Here is a 24,976-nt window from a genome sequence, read left to right as displayed (position 1 = left end):
TCATTTTGAATTATTGACCTATTCAAAGCTTCAATTACGTCACATTAAATATTCCACTTTGAGATATTTTTGGGGGAAATGTTGCATATTTTGTTTTGCCATATAAGAAACTGAGCATTTTTTTTTTAAAGAAGGGCCTAAAACAAACAAACAAAACATAAACAACAATAACACGGGGGGCGGTATAGCTCGGTTGGTAGAGCGGCCGTGCCAGCAACTTGAGGGTTGCAGGTTCAATTCCCGCTTCCGCCATCCTAGTTACTGCCGTTGTGTCCTTGGCCAAGACACTTTACCCACATGCTCCCAGTGCCACCCACACTGGTTTAAATGTAACTTAGATATTGGGTTTCACTATGTAAAACGCTTTGAGTCACTAGAGAAAAGTGCTATATAAATATAATTCAATTCACTTCACAACACTTAAAATTGACCGATATATCTGAAGTTGATCTCGAGATTATTTTGCTAAAAGTAAACCGTAAAAAAAAATTCAATCGATCAATCAATCAATGTTTATTTATATAGCCCTAAATCACAAATGTCTCAAAGGACTGTACAAACCATTACGACTACGACATCCTCGGAAGAACCCACATAAGGGCAAGGAAAACTCACACCCAGTGGGACGCCAGTGACAATGCTGACTATGAGAAACCTTGGAGAGGTCGGAAAACTACCGACCGCTGTCTCACCTTCCCTTTATTTCGAAAATCCTCGAAAAAATTTTTGCAGTGCAGCTAAATGAACACTTAGCGTTTAACAATCTATGTGAAACCTTTCAATCCGGTTTCAGGGCATTTATAATTTATTTTTCAACACTTTAATAAGTAGGACACTTTTGGATCCCCAATTATTTTAGTGTGATTTGTTTTTAAGTGTCATTGCTCAGAAAATAATAATGAATCAAAATCCAAAATTAAGGCTGTAATTATTATATAATCTCAAATATTCCACCTGAAAAAGTTATTGGGTGAAAATATTGCATATTTTGTGTTTTTTCCATTTTTTTTTTCTAATATTGATCTAGAGATTTAAAACTTGCATAATAATAAAAATTAAAATACTGAATAATGACCCATTTTTAAAAATTTTTTGAGACCAAAACCCTTTGGGGTCCCCGGGATCATAACTGAGTGGAGGCCTAAATGTATATTTTTAATACATATTATTATTTTAGTGTGACCTAAAAAAGTTATTGGGTGAAAATATTGCATATTTTGTGTTTTTTCCATTTTTTTTTTCTAATATTGATCTAGAGATTTAAAACTTGCATAATAATAAAAATTATAATACTGAATAATGACCCATTTTTAATATTTTTTGGGACCAAAACCCTTTGGGGTCCCCGGGATCATAACTGAGTGGAGGCCTAAATGTATATTTCTTATACATATTATTATTTTAGTGTGACCTAAAAAAGTTATTGGGTGAAAATATTGCATATTTTGTGTTTTTTCCATTTTTTTTTTCTAATATTGATCTAGAGATTTAAAACTTGCATAATAATAAAAATTATAATACTGAATAATGACCCATTTTTAATATTTTTTTGGACCAAAACTCTTTGGGGTCCCCGGGATCATAACTGAGTGGAGGCCTAAATGTATATTTCTTATACATATTATTATTTTAGTGTGACCTAAAAAAGTTATTGGATGAAAATATTGCATATTTTGTGTTTTTTCCTTTTTTTTTTTTTTTAATATTGATCTAGAGATTTAAAACTAGCATAATAATAAAAATTATAATACTGAATAATGACCCATTTTTAATATTTTTTGGGACCAAAACCCTTTAGGGTCCCCGGGATCATAACTGAGTGGAGGCCTAAATGTATATTTCTTATACATATTATTATTTTAGTGTGACCTAAAAAAGTTATTGGGTGAAAATATTGCATATTTTGTGTTTTTTCCATTTTTTTTTCTAATATTGATCTAGAGATTTAAAACTTGCATATTAATAAAAATTATAATACTGAATAATGACCCATTTTTAATATTTTTTGGGACCAAAACCCTTTAGGGTCCCCGGGATCATAACTGAGTGGAGGCCTAAATGTATATTTCTTATACATATTATTATTTTAGTGTGACCTAAAAAAGTTATTGGGTGAAAATATTGCATATTTTGTGTTTTTTCCATTTTTTTTTCTAATATTGATCTAGAGATTTAAAACTTGCATATTAATAAAAATTATAATACTGAATAATGACCCATTTTTAATATTTTTTTGGACCAAAACTCTTTGGGGTCCCCGGGATCATAACTGAGTGGAGGCCTAAATGTATATTTCTTATACATATTATTATTTTAGTGTGACCTAAAAAAGTTATTGGGTGAAAATATTGCATATGTTGTGTTTTTTCCATTTTTTTTTTTCTAATATTGATCTAGAGATTTAAAACTTGCATAATAATAAAAATTAAAATACTGAATAATGACCCATTTTTAAATTTTTTTTGGGACCAAAACCCTTTGGGGTCCCCGGGATCATAACTGAGTGGAGGCCTAAATATATATATTTTTATACATATATTGTATTGGTTTTTAAAATAAAAATTATGAAAATGGCCCGCGGTTGATCTGATTTTTCAGTGTGCGGCCCTCAGTGGAAAAAGTTTGGACACCCCTGCCATAGAGGTTATGTTTTTGCACTTTTACATTTATGCATTTTTACAAAACACAATGGCATTTTTAATGTAAAAAAAAAAATCCCATTTTTCACTCCTTTATCTCAATTGTCTTACAATAAGTTAAGAGTAGGGCGGTATGGAGGCTAAACAATTGTGTAATTGGGTTGATTGGCAACACTAAATTGGCCTTAGTGTGTGAATGTGAGTGTGAAATTGTCTGTCGGCCCTGCGATGAGGTGGCGACTTGTCCAGGGTGTACCGATTGCAGCTGAGATAGGCTCCAGCACCCCTCGTAACCCCGAAAGTGATAAGCGGTAGGAAAATGGATGGATGGAGTTCGTCCAATCAGATGAAATACACTTTTCATGGAAATGGCCTTTGACGCTGGCAAGTGATCTGATACTTTACCTTTTATGTCTTTATCTTCAGCTGATGGCTGTGTATGAGGAACAGGAAGCCCAGGAGAGGGACGCAGCCAACACAAGCCCCGCCCCCGCCCCCAACCCCGACCGCTACCAGTCTGAGCTGTCGGTCTTCCAGCCAATCTCAGGGGGAGAGATAGAAGTCAATTCATCCGCTCTCAAATCAAGTGAGTATTTTTGTGTTAAAAATCCAACATTGCAATAAAACATAACAATTATGACTATACTGTCTTTAGATGCTAGTATACAGTGCATTCGGAAAGTATTCACAGCGCTCCACGTTTGGTTATGTTACATTCTTATTCCAAAATAAAATACATGCATTTTTGTGCTCAAAAATGTACACCTAATAACCTGTAATGACAATGTGAAAAGGTCTAACAAAATAAATATATACATTTTATTAAACATACATTACAATATAAACCAGGGGTCACCAACCTTTTTGAAAGCAAGATCTACTTCTTGGGTACTGATTAATGCGAAGGGCTACCAGTTTGATACACACTTAAATAAATTGCCAGAAATAGCCAATTTGCTCAATTTACCTTTAATAAATAAATCTATATATATAAAAAAATTGGTATTTCTGCCCGTTATTCCGTCGTACATTTTTTTTCCTTTTACGGAAGGTTTTTTGTCGAGAATAAATGATAAATGATAAATGCGTTGTAATTGTATAGCGCTTTTCTACCTTCAAGGTACTCAAAGCGCTTTGACACTACTTCCACATTTACCCATTCACACACACATTCACACACTGATGGAGGGAGCTGCCATGCAAGGCGCTAACCAGCACCCATCAGGAGCAAGGGTGAAGTGTCTTGCTCAGGACACAACGGACGTGACGAGGTTGGTTCTAGGTGGGGATTGAACCAGGGACCCTCGGGTTGCGCACAGCCACTCTTCCACTGCGCCACGCCGTCCCAAATGATGAAAAAAACACTTAATTGAACGATTTAAAAGAGAAGAAAACACAAAAAATGAAAATTAAATTTTATCTTCAATTTCGACTCTTTAAAATTAAACCGAAAAAAATTTGGAGAAAAACTAGCTAATTTGAATCTTTTTGAAAAAAATTTAAAAAAATAATTTATGGAACATCATTAGTAATTTTTCCTGATTAAGATTAATTTTAGAATTTTGATGACATGTTTTAAATAGGTTAAAATCCAATCTGCACTTTGTTAGGATATATAACAATTTGGACCAAACTATATTTCTAACAAAGACAAATCATTATTTCTTCTAGATTTTCCAGAACAAAAATGTTAAGATAAATTCAAAAGACTTTGAAATAAGATTTAAATTTGATTCTACAGATTTTCTAGTTTTGCCAGAATAATATTTTTGAATTTCAATTATAATAAGTTTGAAGAAATATTTCACTAATATTTTTCGTTGAAAAAAACAGAAGCTAAAATGAAGAATTAAATTAAAATGTATTTATTATTCTTTACAATAAATAACATGAATTTACTTGAGCATTGATTTAACTTGTCAGGAAAGAAGAGGAAGGAATTTAAAAGGTAAAAAGGTATATGTGTTTGAAAATCCTAAAATCGTTATTAAGGTTGTATTTTTTTCTCAAAAATTGTCTTTCTGAAAGTTATAAAAGCAAGGTAAAAAAATAAATGAATTTATTTAAACAAGTGAAGACCAAGTCTTTAAAATATTTTCTTGGATTTTCAAATTCTTTTTGAGTTGTGTCTCTCTTAGAATTAAAATGTTGAGCAAAGCAAGAGCAGCTTGCTAGTAAATAAATACATTTTAAAAATTAGAGGGAGCTCACTGGTAAGTGCGGCTATTTGAGCTATTTTTAGAACAGGCCAGCGGGTGACTCATCTGGTCCTTACGGGCTACCTGGTGCCCGCGGGCACCATACTGGTGACCCCTGCTATAAATCATTCATTGTTGATGCAGCTTTGGCAGCAATTACATCATCAAGTTTTTTTGAATATGATGCCCCAAGCTTGGCACACCTGTCTTTGGGTAATTTCGCCCATTTTTCTCAAGTTCCATCAGATTGGTTGGTAAGCGTTGGTTTTCACCCAGGATGTCTCTGTTTATTGCTGTATGCATCTTTCCCTGTATCCTGACTAGTCTCCCAGTTCCTGCCAATGAAAACCATCCCCATTGCATGATGCTGCCACCACCATGCTTCATTTTAGAGATTGTTTTGGCCTGGTGATGAGCTGGTTTCTTCCAAATATGACGTCTGGCATCCACCCCCCAAGAGTTCAATTTTTGTCTCATCAGACAGTTTGTCTCTCCAGGGGGAAGAGGGCGTCGCCCGGGACAGGCGGACAGATGGGGAAGAGGCTGGGTGGGTGTAAGGAACAGTGTAATTTGGCCTGTCGCCACAATCACGTGTCCATCTCATCGCTGCCTGGGAAGGCAATAGACTACAGACTGTGGTGAAGTAGGCCTGCTTCGTCGCATGAAGAAGCCTCCAATTTTTGGTTGTGATTTCCGCTCCGTATGCTGAATGCGCTCTGAATTTGCTCTGCTGATAGGCTGTTATTGCTCTGCGTGTAACCAATTGGATGGTTGTGTGGGTGGGCCAATGCTGGGTGCTGCAGGGACATACTGACAGAGGCAGAGGCAGTACGAAGCGTAGCAGCTTGTTAAGACTTTAGTTTAGCACCAAATTATAATATAAATACATTTAATAAGGTCAAATACAAATAACGCAACAAGAGAAGTATCTTACACTTTTCTTTTGTAAAATAAATCTGAACAGCCGATATGGGCATCTACATTAACTATATGATTTGCCTGAGAAGCTGGACAGGACAAAAAAATGAAAAAATAATATTTATTTTTTATTTTTTGAAGACTTTAGTTTAGGCGGTGGCTCTTTGTTGTTAAGGCGAATTCCTTAACAACAAAGTGCTGCGGGAAACCCCACATCAGAGGAGATACTTTTGTTATAATAGTCTGTAAGTCTTTCAGGTGCATTTTAGCAAACTTTTTTTTACTATGGCCACTTTACCATATCATAGTTCATCGCACTAATTAAAACCTCAATATGTCCGCTAACTTTTTGCAACTCAACGCCAAAAAAACGGAAATGCTGATTATCGGTCCTGCTAGACACCGACCTCTATTTAATAATACAACTCTAACATTTGACAACCAAACAATTAAACAAGGCGACACGGTAAAGAATCTGGGTATTATCTTCGACCCAACTCTCTCCTTTGAGGCACACATTAAAAGCGTTACTAAAACGGCCTTCTTTCATCTCCGTAATATCGCTAAAATTTGCTCCATTCTGTCCACTAAAGACGCTGAGATCATTATCCATGCGTTTGCTACGTCTCGCCTCGACTACTGTGACGTATTATTTTCGGGTCTCCCCATGTCTAGCATTAAAAGATTACAGTTGGTACAAAATGCGGCTGCTAGACTTTTGACAAGAACAAGAAAGTTTGATCATATTACGCCTGTACTGGCTCACCTGCACTGGCTTCCTGTGCACTTAAGACGTGACTTTAAGGTTTTACTACTTACGTATAAAATACTACACGGTCTAGCTCCATCCTATCTTGCCGATTGTATTGTACCATATGTTCCGGCAAGAAATCTGCGTTCAAAGGACTCCGGCTTTTTAGTGATTCCCAAAGCCCCAAAAAAGTCTGCGGGCTATAGAGCGTTTTCATTTCGGGCTCCAGTACTCTGGAATGCCCTCCCGGTAACAGTTCGAGATGCCACCTCAGTAGAAGCATTTAAGTCTCACCTTAAAACTCATTTGTATACTCTAGCCTTTAAATAGACCTCCTTTTTAGACCAGTTGATCTGCCGCTTCTTTTCTTTTTCTCCTATGTCCCACCCTCCCTTGTGGAGGGGGTCCGGTCCGATCCGGTGGCCATGTACTGCTTGCCTGTGTATCGGTTGGGGACATCTCTGCGCTGCTGATCCGCCTCCGCTTGGGATGGTTTCCTGCTGGCTCTGCTGTGAACGGGACTCTCGCTGCTGTGTTGGATCCGCTTTGGACTGGACTCTCGCGACTGTGCTGGATCCATTATGGATTAAACTTTCACAGTATTATGTTAGACCCGCTCGACATCCATTGCTTTCCTCCTCTCCAAGGTTCTCATAGTCATCATTGTCACCGACGTCCCACTGGGTGTGAGTTTTCCTTGCCCTTATGTGGGCCTACCGAGGATGTCGTAGTGGTTTGTGCAGCCCTTTGAGACACTAGTGATTTAGGGCTATATAAGTAAACATTGATTGATTGAATATGGATTTAATGATGCAGGTCTATACCGAAGTCACAATTTGGATGTCATGACAGCAAAATGTTGTAGCATCGAAACATATTGTGTTCCTTCTCTGATATGATATGTCCTTACAAGAGCTTGTTAAACGTTCCTCAGTTGCGAGGATGACCCGGCTGTATGATCCAGACACTGTTAAGACAGGAAGTTTAGTCTGTTTCACTATGGTTGCCTGGCAGGAGAGATTAGAGGTAATGTGTGGTTGTCATGGAAGATTAGAGGTAACAGCGCTCTGGAGACTATTACTGTCAGTGTGAGAAGGTCAGAGTAAGGCCTCTATCTTTTGCCTCGTACTATATAACAACTTCTCTCTCCATAAGTCACCACTTTTGGTCCTGTATTGTCTCTTCAAATCGTTTTCTTTACCCCTTTTTTGCATAACCATCGTGTTTGTTTTCTTTGATGTTTTCAAAAACCAATACCATTATCCACTGTATGTCTTCTCCAATTAGTTTACTTTTTGATCTAATGCTGCGGCAGACTTTTCTTTTCGCTCCTTTGTTCTCTTCATCCCTCTTACATTACCATTCAGTGGGGGACGGATTGATTAAGGCATTGATGTAATCCATACAGTCTTAGGACCACCAAGGGTCCATTTTGTCACAATCAATATTTGACCCGACAAATATCATTTGTCATTTCTTCATAGAGGTTCACTCCCCCATCATAACCTTTGTCGTTTAATTCCCGATGGAACTGTAAAAGCTCCCATGACCAAAGTCTTAATGCATATATGAATTGTATCTTAAGAATAAATAGGGTTAATGTTCGGGTTAGAAATGCTTTATAGATTCTAGAAATGGCCTTTTACAGAGTTGGTATTCTAGTCATGTTTTGCTCTGTTCTACCAGTAAAAGTCAACACAGGAATATTTTATCCATCTAATGGTAATTTTATGCAGTGTGCTGATAAGATGTGAAACAGGAGACGCAGTCATAAGTTACCTACACATACTTATCTGTAAATCAAGTATTTATTGGCCATTTGGACCAGTGAGCAGCAGTATGTTAGACGTACGTGTGAAACTACTGGGTTATTAATTTTATTTGCATTCATGGCGGCTTTTGCATCTGTTCCTCACAGACTTAATGACCCGAGACGCCGGCTCCCTCTTACATTTACGATGACACACCGCTCTAATTTCCTATGTCATATATTACAAGTATGCACATTTTTTTAAAAATGTTTTAATGCATGGGGATTTTCTCAGATGTTTGTGATCCACAATGAATGATTAATTAATTCAGTGATTTAATCAAAAGTTTTGCAATCTTAATTTATGTTATATTTGGACAGACAATACTAAGATCAGTATGTTTTTCATAGATTCATCCTACATTTGGTAGAAAGAACATATTTTCTTATTCAAAAGTAATACTTAAAAATAAAAATACGTGTGTTTGTTAGTATTTCTGGACTGTACATGGCAAAAAATCCAATGAACAAATGTTTAGAAATTATAAAAATAAACACATTTTTTACTGTTGCACCCTAGGGTTAGGTTAGTTAACCCAACCATCATCCATAACTTTATCTATAATACGAAGTAGTTTATAATACAATAAATGTACCTACACAGGATTACTTTAAGCATCTGTATTTTTCACAAAATGTATCAAAGTGGTCCCCTCATTTTGTTGTTCATGTTTCCCTTACTATACTGCAAGGGTCAGCAACCCGTGGCTCCAGAGCCACATGCGGCTCTTTGATCAATCTGATGTGGCTCAGCTGCAAAATTGCCGAACCCAAAGATTATTCCGGGAGGTTTCTGGATTTTAATGCCTCTCCCAGAAATCACCCGGGGATAACATTCTTCCATTTTCACCCGGACTACAATATTGAGGGTGTGCCGTCATGGCAATGCCTCTAACCTCCTCTATAACATGTCGTCGCGCCCGCTTTTACACCATGCTATCTGCGTGCCGGCTGGTCACATGTTATATTCAGCCTCTGTTAACACACGAAAGTGACTGCAATGCATACTTGGTCAACAGTCATACAGGTTACACTGAGGATTGTAATATAAACAACTTTAACACTCTTACTAATATGCGCCACACTGTGAACCCGCACCAAACAAGAATGACAAACACATTTCAGGAGAACATCCGCATCGTAACACAACATAAAACACAACAGAACAAATACCCAGAATCCCATGCATCCCTAACTCTTCCGGGCTACATTATACACCCCCACTAGCACCAAACCCCGCCCCCCCAACCGACATTCATGTAAATTCCAAAACAGAAAGTGCAAGATTATCAGAGACATTTTTAAACAAGCTATTAGTGCACTTTTGTGCATGATGTCAATAAGACGACATATCAAAACAACACTAAATTAAAGTGCACTTTTGGTACAGAACACTACTACAATAGTTTAAAACAAATAAAGTGCACTTTTGTGCATGATGTCACACAAGAAATTTCAATAACTTCTAAATAAAAATGAGCTACATAATAGGAAATCAAATAGTGTATGTTCTTCACTATGTGGTAGGTTCCTGCGGATGTTATCTCCTTCTGTTGTTGACTATTTTTTTCATATGTGTTGATGTGTAAATGGTTGCTTGGATATTTTTTTGGTGTGGCACCGGCCGGCGATGTTGACATGTGGAGTTTCAAGCACTCTTCATTTTATAGCGGGTGACTTTTCAAATGATGCTACACATTAGCAGTGCCGTTAATTTTTGTAGCAACGCTTTTGCCGCATACTTGTAAAATTTCTTCCCACTTAAAGCCAAACCACCGCCAGACGATGGACCCCGTGCTGTTTTTCCTGGGAATTGATTCTTCCTTCATTTTTTACCAGATTCGCACCTTCTCTCTCTCATATTACCACTCGAACTGCTCCGTTAGCACCTCAGCTTACTTTAACCATGTCGCTACCTCTGCTCGGCAAGGGCGTACGACAGGGGTGTCAAACTCAAATACAGAGTGGGCCAAAATTTTAAACGGAACAAAGCCGCGGGCCAAGGTTGAACAAATTAACCTTTTAATAGGGACCCAAACAAGTTTTGCATTAAATATTGAACAAGCAAGGCGTATATAACCTTAGTGACATGCAAAATCCAGTTTCAAATAATAATAATAATTAAAAGAATATCAATGGCATATCAAATAAAATTTAAATAAACATTTTATGTCTTTTTTTCTATTTGCAATCTTCTGAGGTAAATATCAATTTTTTTCCACAGGCTAATAGTACATTTGAAAATAAAATAATAATGAATGAACCAAACATTCAAGCCTTGAAGTAGCAAGAGAAAATGCATGAATAAAACGTTAATTATTGGTCAGTTTGCTGGAAGTTTCCCGGAAGAGTTAGTGCTGCAAGGGGTTCTGGGTATTTGTTCTGTTGTGTTACGGTGCGGATGTTCACCCGAAATGTGTTTGTCATTCTTGTTTGGTGTGGGTTCACAGTGTGGCGCATATTTGTAACAGTGCTAAAGGTGTTTCTACGGCCACCCTCAGTGTGACCTGTACGGCTGTTGACCAAGTATGCCTTGCATTCATTTGTGCGTGTGTGTGTGTGTGTAAAAGCCACAAATATTATGTGACACGCTGTTAGTATGGAAGAAAAGCGGACGTGAGGACAGGTTGTAGAGAACCCTAAAGGCAGTGCCTTAAATGCACTCCCCCAATATAGTCGTCCAGGTGGAAATCGGTAGAAATTCGGGAGAATGGTTGCCCCGGGAGATTTTCGGGAGGAGCACTGAACTTCGGGAGTCTACCGGGAAAATTAGGAGGGTTGGCAAGTATGAGTATTCGCGGTGTTATGGCGGCACCGACGCTGTATAACACCGGCGGGCCAGCTCTAATGCCAAATTGATAATGCCTCAAGGGCCAAATTAAATTACATGGCGGGCCAGAGTTTGACAACCATGGCGTACGACGTTGGATATGTGACGTATGTAAGAAGGTGCGCTTGTTTTATGTCTCTGTGAGAAGCAGAAACAAGAGAGTGAAAAACACCTGTAGTGTAATGCCCACAGCTAAAAACAAAATATATCGCCCAGCCCTAATTACAATTGAGTACTGCTGGGGCCCATCTGAGATACAGATTGTTTTGGTGCCCTATGCTTAAGAAACACTGCATTAGACAACACTGGTAAGATTCCTGGTGGTTTAATGGCACACACTTCTGCCTTTCATGGCAGAGGGCACGGTTTGATTCCTGGCAATGCTTACAATTCATGACACGGAAAAGCGGGAAATAAACCCATCACGTTGTTCCTGGTGTATTTTACATATTGAAATAAAATCCTGCAGTGACCTTAAAGAATAGCCTGAAGTGTTGATATTAGTCCAGTCTTCATGACAGAGGACTCACCTGTGGTGCATCAATAAAAGCAATTTTCCGACACGTTCCATTGTTTGTCTGCAGACACCCCCCTGCTGGTGAGAAGCAGCAGCGATTCAGCACTCGGAGCTCAGTCAGCAAAGTTCCACCCGTCCAGCCACGAAGATGCCTCTGTGATCGTAAGACAGCGATGCCACACACACACTCAAACACAACATTTAACCTCGCCCGGACAGTCACAGATAAATAAACCACTGTGCACCAACGCTTTTTAGATATGGTTCTCTGACACATTTTTTGCCTGTTTATTTACTATGTCGTGCGTAGTATTTCCTCTCATGTTTTTAATTGTGGTTACTTGTTGGCGCGGTTATTCCATTGACACAGCTGGACACAGCAAATCCCACAAGTTGTCTTTGGAAAGGTCCTCCATACTTGATTGGGCTCCTGAGTGGTGAGCCTTCTACCCTTGAGAATTGTCACTGGACAAATATTTGTCACCGCACTGTCCCTGTAGAACAACCTGTGTGTATGCTTCCGTGCTATTGGGGGACATGACATGGTCTCAGAGGTCGGTACTTTTCCTGACATGGTCGACCTTTTGCCTAACATGTTTTTTTTGACCCTTTAACAAAACAAATTGTGGAGTGTTGATAATGTTTGATGATGCATACAGTGAAAAGTTTGTGTTAAATACTTAACAATATACTTAGTTTTTTGGTTTCTGTCTTTGTAGAGATGTAGACTATAAATTGTCCTTAACATCTTTCAAAGGGGCAATACTATAGAACAGGGGTGTCCAAACTACGGCCCGCGGACAAAATGTGACCCACGGGTCTCTTCAATTTAGAATAAAACAGATTAGATTAGACAAACAAACAGTGTACAGGTTTACAGAACAGGAACGCTGATGGGTCGCCACAAGGCGCCCCGTAAAAGATGGGTAAAAGGTGAAATGCTGGGGAAGAAGATGAGTAAAAAAATACAATCTAGACTGGGCTTCTGAGGGGGACTAGTCTGGCGTGGGGGTAAAAAAACCTCCATGCCATGCACACATAAACATGTTACACAAGGGCGTGGCTATTAGATAAAGTTGCCAAATGGTAAACGTTTTCCAAGTTTTTGCGTGCACGTTATAGAATTTGATTTGACATTTTTAACGATAATATTGTTCGTAAATTACCGTATTTTCCAGACCATAGGGGACACCGGATTACAAGGCTGGCTGCTGATGAATGGTATATCTTTTTATTTTATTTTTTATTATAAGGCGCATTAAAGAAGTCATGTTATTATTATTTTTTTTTTTCTAAATGGAAAGCACTTCCTTGTGGTCTACATAACATGTAAGGGTGGTTCTTTGGTCAAAATTTTGTATAGATTATGTTTTACAGATCATCTTTAAGCCGCTTTCTGACAGTCTCTTCCAAATACGCCGTTTTGTGGGCGGTCTTATTTACATGCCTCACCTTCGGCAGTGTCTTCTCCCCGTCATCTTTGTTGTAGCGGTGTAGCGTGCAAGGACGAGAATGGAAGAAGTGTCAAAAGATGGAGCTAACCGTTTTAATGACATTCAGACTTTACTTCAATCAATACCGGAGCAGCATCTCCTCATCTGGAAACAACAACAAAGCAGGAAATGTGTCCCATCAAAAACTGTCCAACCAGAACTCTCTAATAACTAAAGTTTCTCGGGTGAATAATGTAAACACACTACACCGGTATGTTTTAGCGCTTTCATGACAAGTTTACTGACAGATATAAGTAAGATCTTTACACTACTTTATATTAGAAATGGCAACAGCGGAGGGTGATTGTCCCATAACAAGAAGATAGAGAAAAATAAGTTTATCGACTACGGACTACAAAGGAGGAGGCGCGCAATTTTTTAGGATTTTTTTGCATATCCCAAATACAAATCATCAGGGACCAGAAGGTTAGAAAAGTTACTTTTGCGTAATATTGCAAAACAAAACTCCAGATAATATGTCTTACCTTATACACACACACCATAATAATACTCATATGTTGATGCACTTCAAGCGGTGCGGCTACATAGCTTACCGAAGTCGTACTAAACCATTTTGATAAATTTTTTAGAGCCGCGTGTAATGTTTTATATTTTCAATGGAACATATAAAATGTTGGTGTTGTTTACTTGAGTCACATTGCCATCATAGTGCAATCTACATGTATATTTTATTTTGGCTGCCATCTACTGGTCACACTTATCATTAGACCATGTATAAATAAATGGGTTGTACTTGTATAGCGCTTTTCTACCTTCAAGGTACTCAAAGCGCTTTGACACTACTTCCACATTTATCCATTCACACACACATTCACACACTGATGGAGGGAGCTGCCATGCAAGGCGCCAACCAGCACCCATCAGGAGCAAGGGTGAAGTGTCTTGCTCAGGACACAACGGACGTGACGAGGTTGGTACTAGGTGGGATTTGAACCAGGGACCCTCGGGTTGCGCACAGTCACTCTACCACCGCGCCGTACCAAATAAAAATGCCTTGAAGTCAGTACGGAAAACCAGTATTAATCCGTACATTAGGGGCACTGGGTGCACTGTCGAGTTTTGAGAAAAGAAAAGGATTTTAAGTGAGCTTTATAGTCCGGAAAATATTGTGTATATAAAATAAACACAAAATGATGTGGTACATTAAATGGGACATGTACACGCAAAAAAAACAGCCAAAAGAGGTTGGTAGAATAAATAGAAAACATTTTCACGTTTTGCTTGGCAGCACTTCCTGTCAAAAGAAATGTTCCTGTTTATTCGTCATTTCTCTTTTTTACTCCAACGGTGCTCACATGCCTGACTAATAGTGGGTGTGTTTGTGTAATCTACTAACACTGTGTGTAATATTCAAGTGTCGTGCAGAACGCCCTATTTAAATGAGGATTTTGCGTGTACTCCATATACGGGGCATCCCCTACGGAGACCCTCCGTCATAAACTGCACACTCATTTCATCACACCTTTACCTGTGACGTTTTGCTGTCTTTTTAAACATGCAGGAGACATCTGCCACTTTTTATGGGCATTTTAGACACAGTCCAAAGTGGATCTACTACAGAACCCACTTTTTTTTTTCCAAGTGTAGAAGGTGCTCTCATGGGGGAGAGGCTGCACTTACATTGTTCAAAAAAATAAATACTTTAAATATTTTTTTTCCACATAGTATATATATATATATGAATATATATGTATGTATGTATGTATGTATATATATATGTAATAGGTCAGGCATCTATTTGTGGTGGTGCGGTTGGGTGGCGGGGGGTGGCAGCGGTGGCGGCGATGACCAAGAAGAACGCGGAGTTGGAATATAATTACAACACTTTATGTACATATTTATATACATATTTAAATAATATTTACATATTTATATAATATGTAACTACAAGCTCCATTCACAGACAGAGTCCCATTGCTTTTAGAAGCGGGCGAGCGAATCAAAAGCCGAAAAAAAAAAAAAAAAAATTAATAATTTTTATTGTATTTTTTTATTTATGTATTTATTTTTTTTTAACATTTTTTATTCATTTGTGACGGCCGTAATTCTTTCGTGGCAGGCCGCCACAAATAAATGAATGTGTGGGAAACCCTGATGTATATGTTAATATATATATATATATATATATGTATGTATATGTTATTTTATATATATATATATATATATATATATATATATATATATATATATATATATATATATATATATATATATATATATATGTATATACATATATATATATATATATATATATGTATATATATATATGTATATGTATATGTTAATATATAATATGTGTATATGTTAATATATATATATATGTATATATATGTATATATTAATATATATTTATATATATATCCATCCATTTTCTACCGCTTATTCCCTTTCGGGGTCGCGGGGGGCGCTGGCGCCTATCTCAGCTACAATCGGGCGGAAGGCAGGGTACACCCTGGACAAGTCGCCACCTCATCGCAGGGCCAACACAGATAGACAGACAACATTCACACTCACATTCACACACTAGGGCCAATTTAGTGTTGCCAATCAACCTATCCCCAGGTGCATGTCTTTGGAAGTGGGAGGAAGCCGGAGTACCCGGAGGGAACCCACGCATTCACGGGGAGAACATGCAAACTCCACACCGAAAGATCCCCAGCCTGGATTTGAACCCAGGACTGCAGGAGCTTCGTATTGTGAGGCAGACGCACTAACCCCTCTGCCACCGTATATATATATATGTTAATATATATCATGAATTAAAGAAACTAACGACAGTAGGAAAAAAAAAGCCAGTACATACAAAAATGCTACAATTGGATTTTTTTAATCCCCCGCCTTAAATTACCCAACATGCAGCTATACAATTATAAAAGTATGTTGCTGAATAGACAATACTTCTAATATTTTTTTATTTACCCACATTTGCGGTCCTCTCCAAGGTTTCAAATAGTCATTCTCATCGACGTTCCACTGGGTTGTGAGTTTTTCCTTGCACTATGTTGTGTCTTGTGCAGCCCTTTGAGACACTTGTGATTTAGAGCTATATAAATAAACATTGATTGATTGATTGATTGATTTCTGACAAGCCATGCAAATAAGTCTGTCATTCATCTGTTTTTTGCAGCGCAAGAACCAAGTGTGTGTCGGTTTTGCACGTATTTTTTAAACATGCTAAGTAAAAAAACTAAATAGGGCTCTCAAAGCGGTGATTAGTGTTGATAAATCACATTGAGCATGCTGTGTAATATATTTGCATGAGTATTGTGGGCGTTTTAATGATCAGCATATTCTTTGCATATTCATGAAGACGGACACGCAAAACGGATTGCACGCCACGTTTTGGAGATCCGTTTTGCACGTGCTATCGAGTTTGCACGTGTTTTAGTACACACACACTTTTAGTAAACCAGGCCTTGAGTCACTTGATCATCTTAATTTTTTTATTTGTTGTGTTCAAAATCACTGTGGTGACGTAGAAACTTGTCCAAGGTGTGCACCGCCTAACGCCCAATTGTAGCTGAGATAGGCTGCAGCGCCCCCCGCGATAGCAAATGGAATAAGCGGTAGAAAATGGATGGATGGATGTGTTCAAAATCAAAGTTTTTCAGAATGCCCAACTGTGTCCAACCCATCAATGGTCGACCATATAGTCTTCCCCTCGAATTTCTGGAACCTTTCATAGTCACTCAATCAAAGTATAAGGACGGCGTGGCGCAGTGGAAGAGTGGCCGTGCGCAACCCGAGGGTCACTGGTTCAAATCCCACCTAGAACCAACCTCGTCACGTCTGTTGTGTCCTGAGCAAGACACTTCACCCTTGCTCCTGATGGGTGCTGGTTGGCGCCTTGCATGGCAGCTCCCTCCATCAGTGTGTGAATGTGTGTGTGAATGGGTGAATGTGGAAGTAGTGTCAAAGCGCTTTGAGTACCTTGAAGGTAGAAAAGCGCTATACAAGTACAACCCATTCATCATTTATTTATTTATATTTAAATCACAAGTGTCTCAAAGGGCTGCACAAGGAAACAAAAGTCCCACCCCGCTGGCAGGAACTACAAATAGTTTCTGTGGAACTAAATCTACCCAGGTACTAGGGTTGTACGGTATACCGGTACTAATAAACTATCACGGTACTCATCAATTAAAATCGGTACTATACCACCTTTGAAAAGCACCGGTACCGCTATTTCATCGGAGTGCCGCTTTGTGGCGGTGACTACAGAGCCGAGACGCACGATGTTGAGTGTGTCAAAACTTACACACAAAGTGCATCCAAGTAATAATATCTTGGAAAGAAAAAATGGCAACAAAATTACAATTCTACTGGTTAATTAAGAGGGTGCGTGAAGCACAATAAAGGTGAGGCTTTAAACAGGGAGGCACCGCGTTGCGAGTACAGGGCGGTTAAGCTCGATTGGCGCGGTTCATCTCGATTGGTAGAGTGGCCGTGCCAGCAACTTGAGGGTTGCAGGTTCGATTCCCGCTTCTGCCAACCTGGTCACTGCCGTTGTGTCCTTGGGCAAGACACTTTACCCACCTGCTCCCAGTGCCACCCACACTGGTTTGAATGTAACTTGGATATTGGGTTTCACTATGTAAAGCGCTTTGAGTCACTGGAGAAAAAGCGCTATGTAAATATAATTCACTTCACGTCACTTCACACCTTTCCTGCTTGTCGGCTCCCAGACCGGGGTCGAGGAGAGCAGGGGAGACCTTTCACTTCACGATGGGTCCGTAAAGCTCCGCCCTTTGGTCGGAATGACGAGGCCGTCGATCCGTTACAAGTTGTTCACCTTTTTTAAAATTTCCACAGGCCACAACCGGACATCCACCATGCTATTGACACTCCTGCACATGCTAGCGCTACCGCTCCTCACTCGCTCGCTCACTCACTCGCTCGCTCACTCACTCACTCACTCACTCACTCACTCACTCACTCACTCACTCACTCACTCACTCACTCACTCACTCACTCACTCACTCACCCCCACATACTGCCATTCTTAAAGGGGAACACACACACACACATACGCTAATCTCACAACAGCTGCTTTAAAACGCGCCTCGCCAATCGTGGCGTTTAGTATTAGGACCCTTGCTTCACACTTAGGTAAACATTTACACAATGAACATTCAGTGCTGCACAAGTAGTTATAAAGAGTGACGGGTAATAATGCAGATGTTACACCTGTCCTGCTGTTCGGTCCGGTGCAGACTGTAGTCAACAAGCACAGGGAAGACGTTCCCTTCAGGGTCGATGCCATTTCAATGTCTTGTAATTTATATTTTAACCTTGTAAAATTGCTCTTTGACTGAGTGTTTAAAGGCCTGTTGAAACCCACTACTACCGACCATGCAGTCTGATAGTTTATACATCAATGATGAAATATTAACATTGCGACACATGCCAATACGGCCGGTTTAGTGTACAAAATTGCAATTTTAAATTTGATGATGCATATGATGATGCGTGCGCGTTCTTCCAGCAACGCTCACGGCTAAAAGTCGTCTCTTTTCATCGCATAATTCCACAGTATTCTGGACATCTGTGTTGCTGAATCTTTTGCAATTTGTTCAATTAATAATGGAGAAGTCAAAGAAGAAAGATGTAGGTGGGAAGCGGTGTATTGCAGCTTCCTTTGGCAACACAAACGCAGCCGGTGTTTCCTTGTTTACATTCCCGAAGGTGAAGCTTTACTATGGAACAGAGCGGTCAAGCGAACATGGTTCCCGACCTCATGTCAACCGGCAGGTTTCGGTGAGAAAATTGTGGTAATAAGCCGGCTCTTACCGTAAACATGAGCGGAGCTTGCGTCCTCCTGCAGCTGCGGACTCTCTTACCTCCTCCCACTGGAGACACTGGCGGTCATCACACCCCTCTGACTTTCAGGTATCATATAATCTCACTAAAACATTAGTAACACAATAAGCAGATAAGGGATGTTCCGGAATTATCCTAGAAAATGTGTCTAATAACATCTGAATCGCTCCCACTGCCCTCGCCTTTTTTCTCTGGTCCTTCACTCTCTTTCCTCATCCACAAATCTTTCGTCCTCGCTCAAATTAATTGAGAAATCGTCGCTTTCTCGGTCCGAATCGCTCTCGCTGCTGGTGGCCATGATTGTAAACAATGTGAGGTTGTGAGGAGCTCCACAACCCGTGACGTCACGCGCACATCGTCTGCTATTTATGTTTATTTTTTTTTGTTTTTATTCAGTCATTGGTGGAGCATAATATTCTTCTTTAATATTGTTTTTAACATGGCTGTGCAGCACTTTGGAAACGTTCTTGTTGTTTAAATGTGCTATATAAATAAAGTGTATTGATTGGATGGGATTGGATTGGATTGCTACTTCCGGTACAGGCAAGGCTTTTTTATTAGCGACCAAAAGTTGCAAACTTTTTCGTCGATGTTCTCTAGTAAATAATTTCAGCAAAAATATGGCAATATCGCGAAATGATCAAGTATGACACATAGAATGGACCTGCTATCCCCGTTTAAATAAGAACATCTCATTTCAGTAGGCCTTTAATGTAGTGTAAGAAATTACGTTAAAATAAAGCCAATATTGACATTTTTTCTAAGTTCCCTTTTATTTGGAAAAGTCTCAAAGTATCGATATACATTTTGGTATCGGGACAACCCTACAGGAGTGATTTGATTTACTCTGGTAAATGAGAAAGGTCCTGTAGAAGGCCTTATTTACTGCTATAAGATGGACACTGACTACTCTAAAGTATATTCCAGTTTGTTTTTACTATTAATATTATTATATTATTATTATTATTATTACCCCTCATTAATTTGTACTGTAATTAAAAAGGTTTACAAGCTCCTGTGCTTCAACCATCATATGCTTGTTATTATTGCAGCCTCAAGCCTACATTACACAATGAACTGTATTTTTTAATGCTGAGTTTTGTGCAGGTGGTTATGTAGAGAAATAGATTTGTTCATCACGAGGGGTCACTCAATGTGCGGTGAGGCACAAGAACCTTGATGCCCGTGGAAGAGAGCACTAAACAAGAGTAGGATGCCTGGCTTGCACATCGACTCGGATGGATTTTGGCTTATCCTTTCTTACAGAACAGCTTTAGCTCAGGGATGTTGGTGGGCTGCCTGCGTCAATTCCTGCTTAGCTGCCAAAATCTCCCCGGGGAGACTTATAAGCATGTGTCTCTGGGCTCGTTTAAATTGTCAATCACATGATGGCATTATTTAGAGATGTCGTATCTTTACTTGCGCGACAGGGTTTGTTGTTCCCAAAATACCACTGTTACAACCGTGAGTTAAAGGCCTACTGAAATGAGATGTTCTTATTTAAACGGGGATAGCAGGTCCATTCTATGTGTCATACTTGATCATTTTGCGAGATTGCCATATTTTTGCTGAAAGGATTTAGTAGAGAACATCGACGATAAAGTTTGCAACTTTTGGCCGCTAATAAAAAAGCCTTGCCTGTACCGGAAGTAGCAGACGATGTGAGCGTGACGTCACGGGTTGTGGAGCTCCTCTCATCTGAACATTGTTTACAATCATGGCCACCAGCAGCAAGAGCGATTCGGACCGAGAAAGCGACAATTTCCCCATTAATTTGACCGAGGATGAAAGATTCGTGGATGAGGAAAGTGAGAGTGAAGGATTAGAAGAAAAAAAAAGACGAGGGTAGTGGGAGCGATTCAGATGTTATTAGACACATTTACTAGGATAATTCTGGAAAATCCCTTATCTGCTTATTGTGTTACTGGTTTTTTAGTGAGATTATATGGTCGTTCCTGAAAGTCGGAGGGGTGTGGTGACCACCAGTGTCTCCGAGGCAAGCCACGTTTCTCGGTGAAGCAAGGCAGCCGGGCTGAGATTATTTTTTTCCCCTCCTCCACGGTGTAAGTATCCGACGGTTGGGGACGGCCGGTGGGAGGAGGCAAGACAGTCCGCATCTGCCTCTTTGACAGGTGCACGAGGAACGACGCAAGCTCCGCTCATGTCTACGGTAAGAGCCGACTTATTACCACAATTTTCTCACCGAAAACTGCCGTTTGACATGTGGCAGGGAACAATGTTCGTTTGACCACTCTGTTCCATAGTAAAGCTTCACCGTCAGCTTTCGGGAATGTAAACAAGGAAACACCGTTTGTGTTGCTAAAGGCGGCCGCAATACACAGCTTCCCACCTACATCGTTCTTCTTTGACGTCTCCATTATTAATTGATTGAATTGCAAAAGATTCAGCAACACAGATGTCCAAAATACTGTGTAATTATGCGATTAAAGCAGAGGACTTATTGCTGGGATCGGTGCTGGATCAAAATTTCCGCTACAGTCCGCGTCATCATACTGCGACGTTTTCAACAGGATACTTCACGCAAAATTTAAAATTGCAATTTAGTAAACTAAAAAGGCCGTATTGGCATGTGTTGCAATGTTAATATTTCATCATTGATATATAAACTATCAGACTGCGTGGTCAGTAGTAGTGGGTTTCAGTAGGCCTTTAACAGGAGCAGGAAGGTCCACTGCCATCATTTTGTAACTCTTTGGGGTAGTAGGGGTGTAACGGTACACAAACATTTCGGTTCGGTACGTACCTCGGTTTAGAGGTCACGGTCCGGTTCATTTTCCGTACAGTAAGAAAACAACAAAAATATAAATTTTTTGGTTAATTATTTACAAAATTTGCAAAATCTTCCAGCAATAATATTTTTCTTAGTGGGATATTTGATATGAAGTAATGGGACGCTTGGATAGTTCAATAATTAATTTAGATTTTGATTCAATATTATGTTTTGAGTAATGACACGTACGTGAGTTTTAACACGTACTCTTGTGCCCCTCGTGGACAGGTGCTGAAAAGCACTCCTTTAAAGGGGAACATTATCGCCAAATCTATGTAAGCGTCAATATATACCTTGATGTTGCAGGAAAAAGACCTTGTATTTTTTTAACCGATTTCCGAACTCTAAATGGGTGAATTTTGGCGAATTAAACGCCTTTCTGTTTATCGCTCTGGAGGGGATGCAGCTGCCATTTTCATTTTCAACCCATTGTAAACATTGGGTCTCAGCTCTGTTATTTTCCGTTTTTTCGACTATTTTTTGGAACCTTGGAGACATCATGCCTCGTCGGTGTGTTGTCGGAGGGTGTAACAACACTAACAGGGAGGGATTCAAGTTGCACCACTGGCAAGAAATCTGCCGCCAGACCCCCATTGAATGTACCAGAGTGTCTGCACATTTGACCGGCGATGCTAAGACAGACATGGCACAGAGATGTATGGATAACCTGCAGATGCATTTGCAACGATTAAGTCAACGAAATCACAAAGGTGAGTTTTGTTGATGTTGTTGACTTATGTGCTAATAAGACATATTTGGTCTCGGCATGACTGCCAGCTAATCGATGCTAACATGCTACGCTAATCGATGCTAACATGCTATTTACGCTAGCTGTATGTACATTTGAAACTAGATACCCATATTTAATGCGAAACAAACACTTACCAATCGACGGATTTAAGTTGCTCCAGTGTCACAAGATGCGAAAGTCCTGATCGTTTGGTCCGCACATTTTACCGGCGATGCTAATAAGGGAGCCATGCTATGGGCCACTTCATTAGGTACACCCATGCTATGGCCGAAGAGCGTCAATAGCTATTCGCTCAATATCTTCAATTTCTTCTTCAATTTCGTTTTCGCTATCTGCCTCCATACTCCGACCATCTGTTTCAATACATGCGCAATCTGTTGAATCGCTTAAGCCGCTGAAATCCGAGTCTGAATCCGAGCTAATGTCGCTATATCTTGCTGTGGTAACCGCCATGTTGTTTGTATTGGCAGCCCTGTATGACGTCACAGGAAAATGGATAGTGGTTTCGAAGATAGCGAAAATAAGGCACTTTAAAGCTTTATTTAGGGATATTCCGGGACCGGTAAAATTTTGAAAAAAACTTCGAAAAATAAAACAAGTCGCTGGGAACTGATTTTTATTGTTTTCAACCCTTTTGAAATTGTGATAATGTTCCCCTTTAAATTCTAACTTAATGATTATTTGCAAGCAAAAATCAAGTTTCTTAGTTTGAACATTAAATATCTTGTCTTTGCAGTCTATTCAATTGAATATAAGTTGAAATGGATTTGCAAATCATTGTATTCTGTTTAGGGCAGCACGGTTAGAGAGGGGTTAGTGCCTCTGCCTCACAATACGAAGGTCCTGAGTAGTCCTGGGTTCAATCCCGAGCTCGTAGAATTTGCATGATCTTCCCGCGACTGCGTGGGTTCCCTCCGGGTATTTCGGCCTTCCTCCCACCTCCAAAGACATGCACCTGGGGATAGGTTGATCGGCAACACTAAATTGGCCCTAGTGTGTGAATGTGAGTGTGAATGTTGTCTGTCTGTCTGAGTTGGCCCTGCGATGAGGTGGCGACTTGTCCAGGGTGTAAAACGCCTTCCGCCCGAATGCAGCTGAGATAGGCTCCAGTAGAGAATGGATGGATGGATGGATGGATGTATTCTGTTTGTATTTACCATTTACACAACGTGCCAACATCACTGTTTTGGGGTTTTTTAACTGTGATGTCCATATCAAATAAGTACATATCAAATATTTGGCGCGATATGAAAATTTGTAAACCGATCATGCAGCCGTTCGTAAATCAAGGCCAGACTGTATTCTCATTTATCATTTCCCTTTATTAGCAATGTTGTTTTCTTTGTGTCTTTGTTTTTTTGTATCCGTCTGTAATGTCTCACTCCCACACATACAGTCAATTGTCCAATTGTCCTGCGATATGAAGGTAGTGGCTCTGTGTAATTGTTCAAAATGTCACCTGACCTTTTGGGGACAGCAACAGCAGGAAGAAAGCACTTTTCTTTCTCTTTTTTTTTTTTCACGTTTTGTTTTCTTTCTTCCCTGTTAATGCAGTTTCTAAAAAAAAATATAAGTCTGTCTCTGTATGTGTGGCTGCATGCACACACACTAAGGGTGGGCGATACTGGGAATTTTGGTCTTGATTCAGTTCCAAGTTAATACAAGGCTCGTATTGCAGATATGATACTGCTATTTAATTTGAAATGTCGTGATTATTTAGTGAGGCGAGTGAGGGATGCACTGACGGACATGGGGAAATGCTGCGCTTGCATGAACTCTGATTAACAGCAAGCAAATTAAGTATGAATTCGATACTAATACCCACTTTGCTATCATTATATAGAATGATGCGGCCACACACAGGCCTAGGTAGTCAGCGTAGCAAAAAACAAACAAATTACCCTCACTGTGTCAATTAACCCCCACACTCCCCAAAACTGTATGTATGTATATATATATATGTATATGTATATATGTATGTATATGTATATATATATATATATATGTATATATATCTATATTTATATATATATATATATATATAAAAATATATATATATATATATACATACATATATACATATATATATATATATATATATATATATACATATATATATATATATATATATATATATATATATATATATATATATATATATATACATATATATATATATATACATATATATATATATATATATATATATATATATATATATATATATATATATATATATATACATATATATATATATATATACATATATATATATTAGGGATGCACCGATTAATCGGTAACCGAATATATTCGGCCGAATTTGGCAAAAAAAGCCACATTCGGCCTTCGGTGGAATGAGTTAAAAACAAGGCCAAATAGTGGCGTGTGACGCAATTTTTTGACGCGGTGACGCAATCAACCAACGTGCAGTGACGTT

General features: G+C 39.1%; 1 protein-coding gene across 1 annotated transcript in view; it reads left to right on the top strand.

The window, feature by feature from the left end:
• LOC133564224 (partitioning defective 3 homolog B-like) overlaps positions 1-24,976 on the top strand; it is a 405,625-nt gene that overhangs the window by 60,189 nt on the left and 320,460 nt on the right. The window contains exons 4-5 of the mRNA XM_061918379.1: positions 3,066-3,225; positions 11,731-11,825. Coding sequence (XP_061774363.1) covers positions 3,066-3,225; positions 11,731-11,825 — 255 coding nt within the window. The remainder of the gene's footprint in view (positions 1-3,065; positions 3,226-11,730; positions 11,826-24,976) is intronic.

The sequence above is a fragment of the Nerophis ophidion genome, linkage group LG13 (genome assembly GCF_033978795.1).
Source record: "Nerophis ophidion isolate RoL-2023_Sa linkage group LG13, RoL_Noph_v1.0, whole genome shotgun sequence".
Classification (NCBI taxonomy): Eukaryota; Metazoa; Chordata; class Actinopteri; order Syngnathiformes; family Syngnathidae; genus Nerophis; species Nerophis ophidion.
The sequence above is the reverse complement of the archived record's forward strand: the minus strand, read 5'-3'. Positions and strand labels throughout refer to the sequence as shown.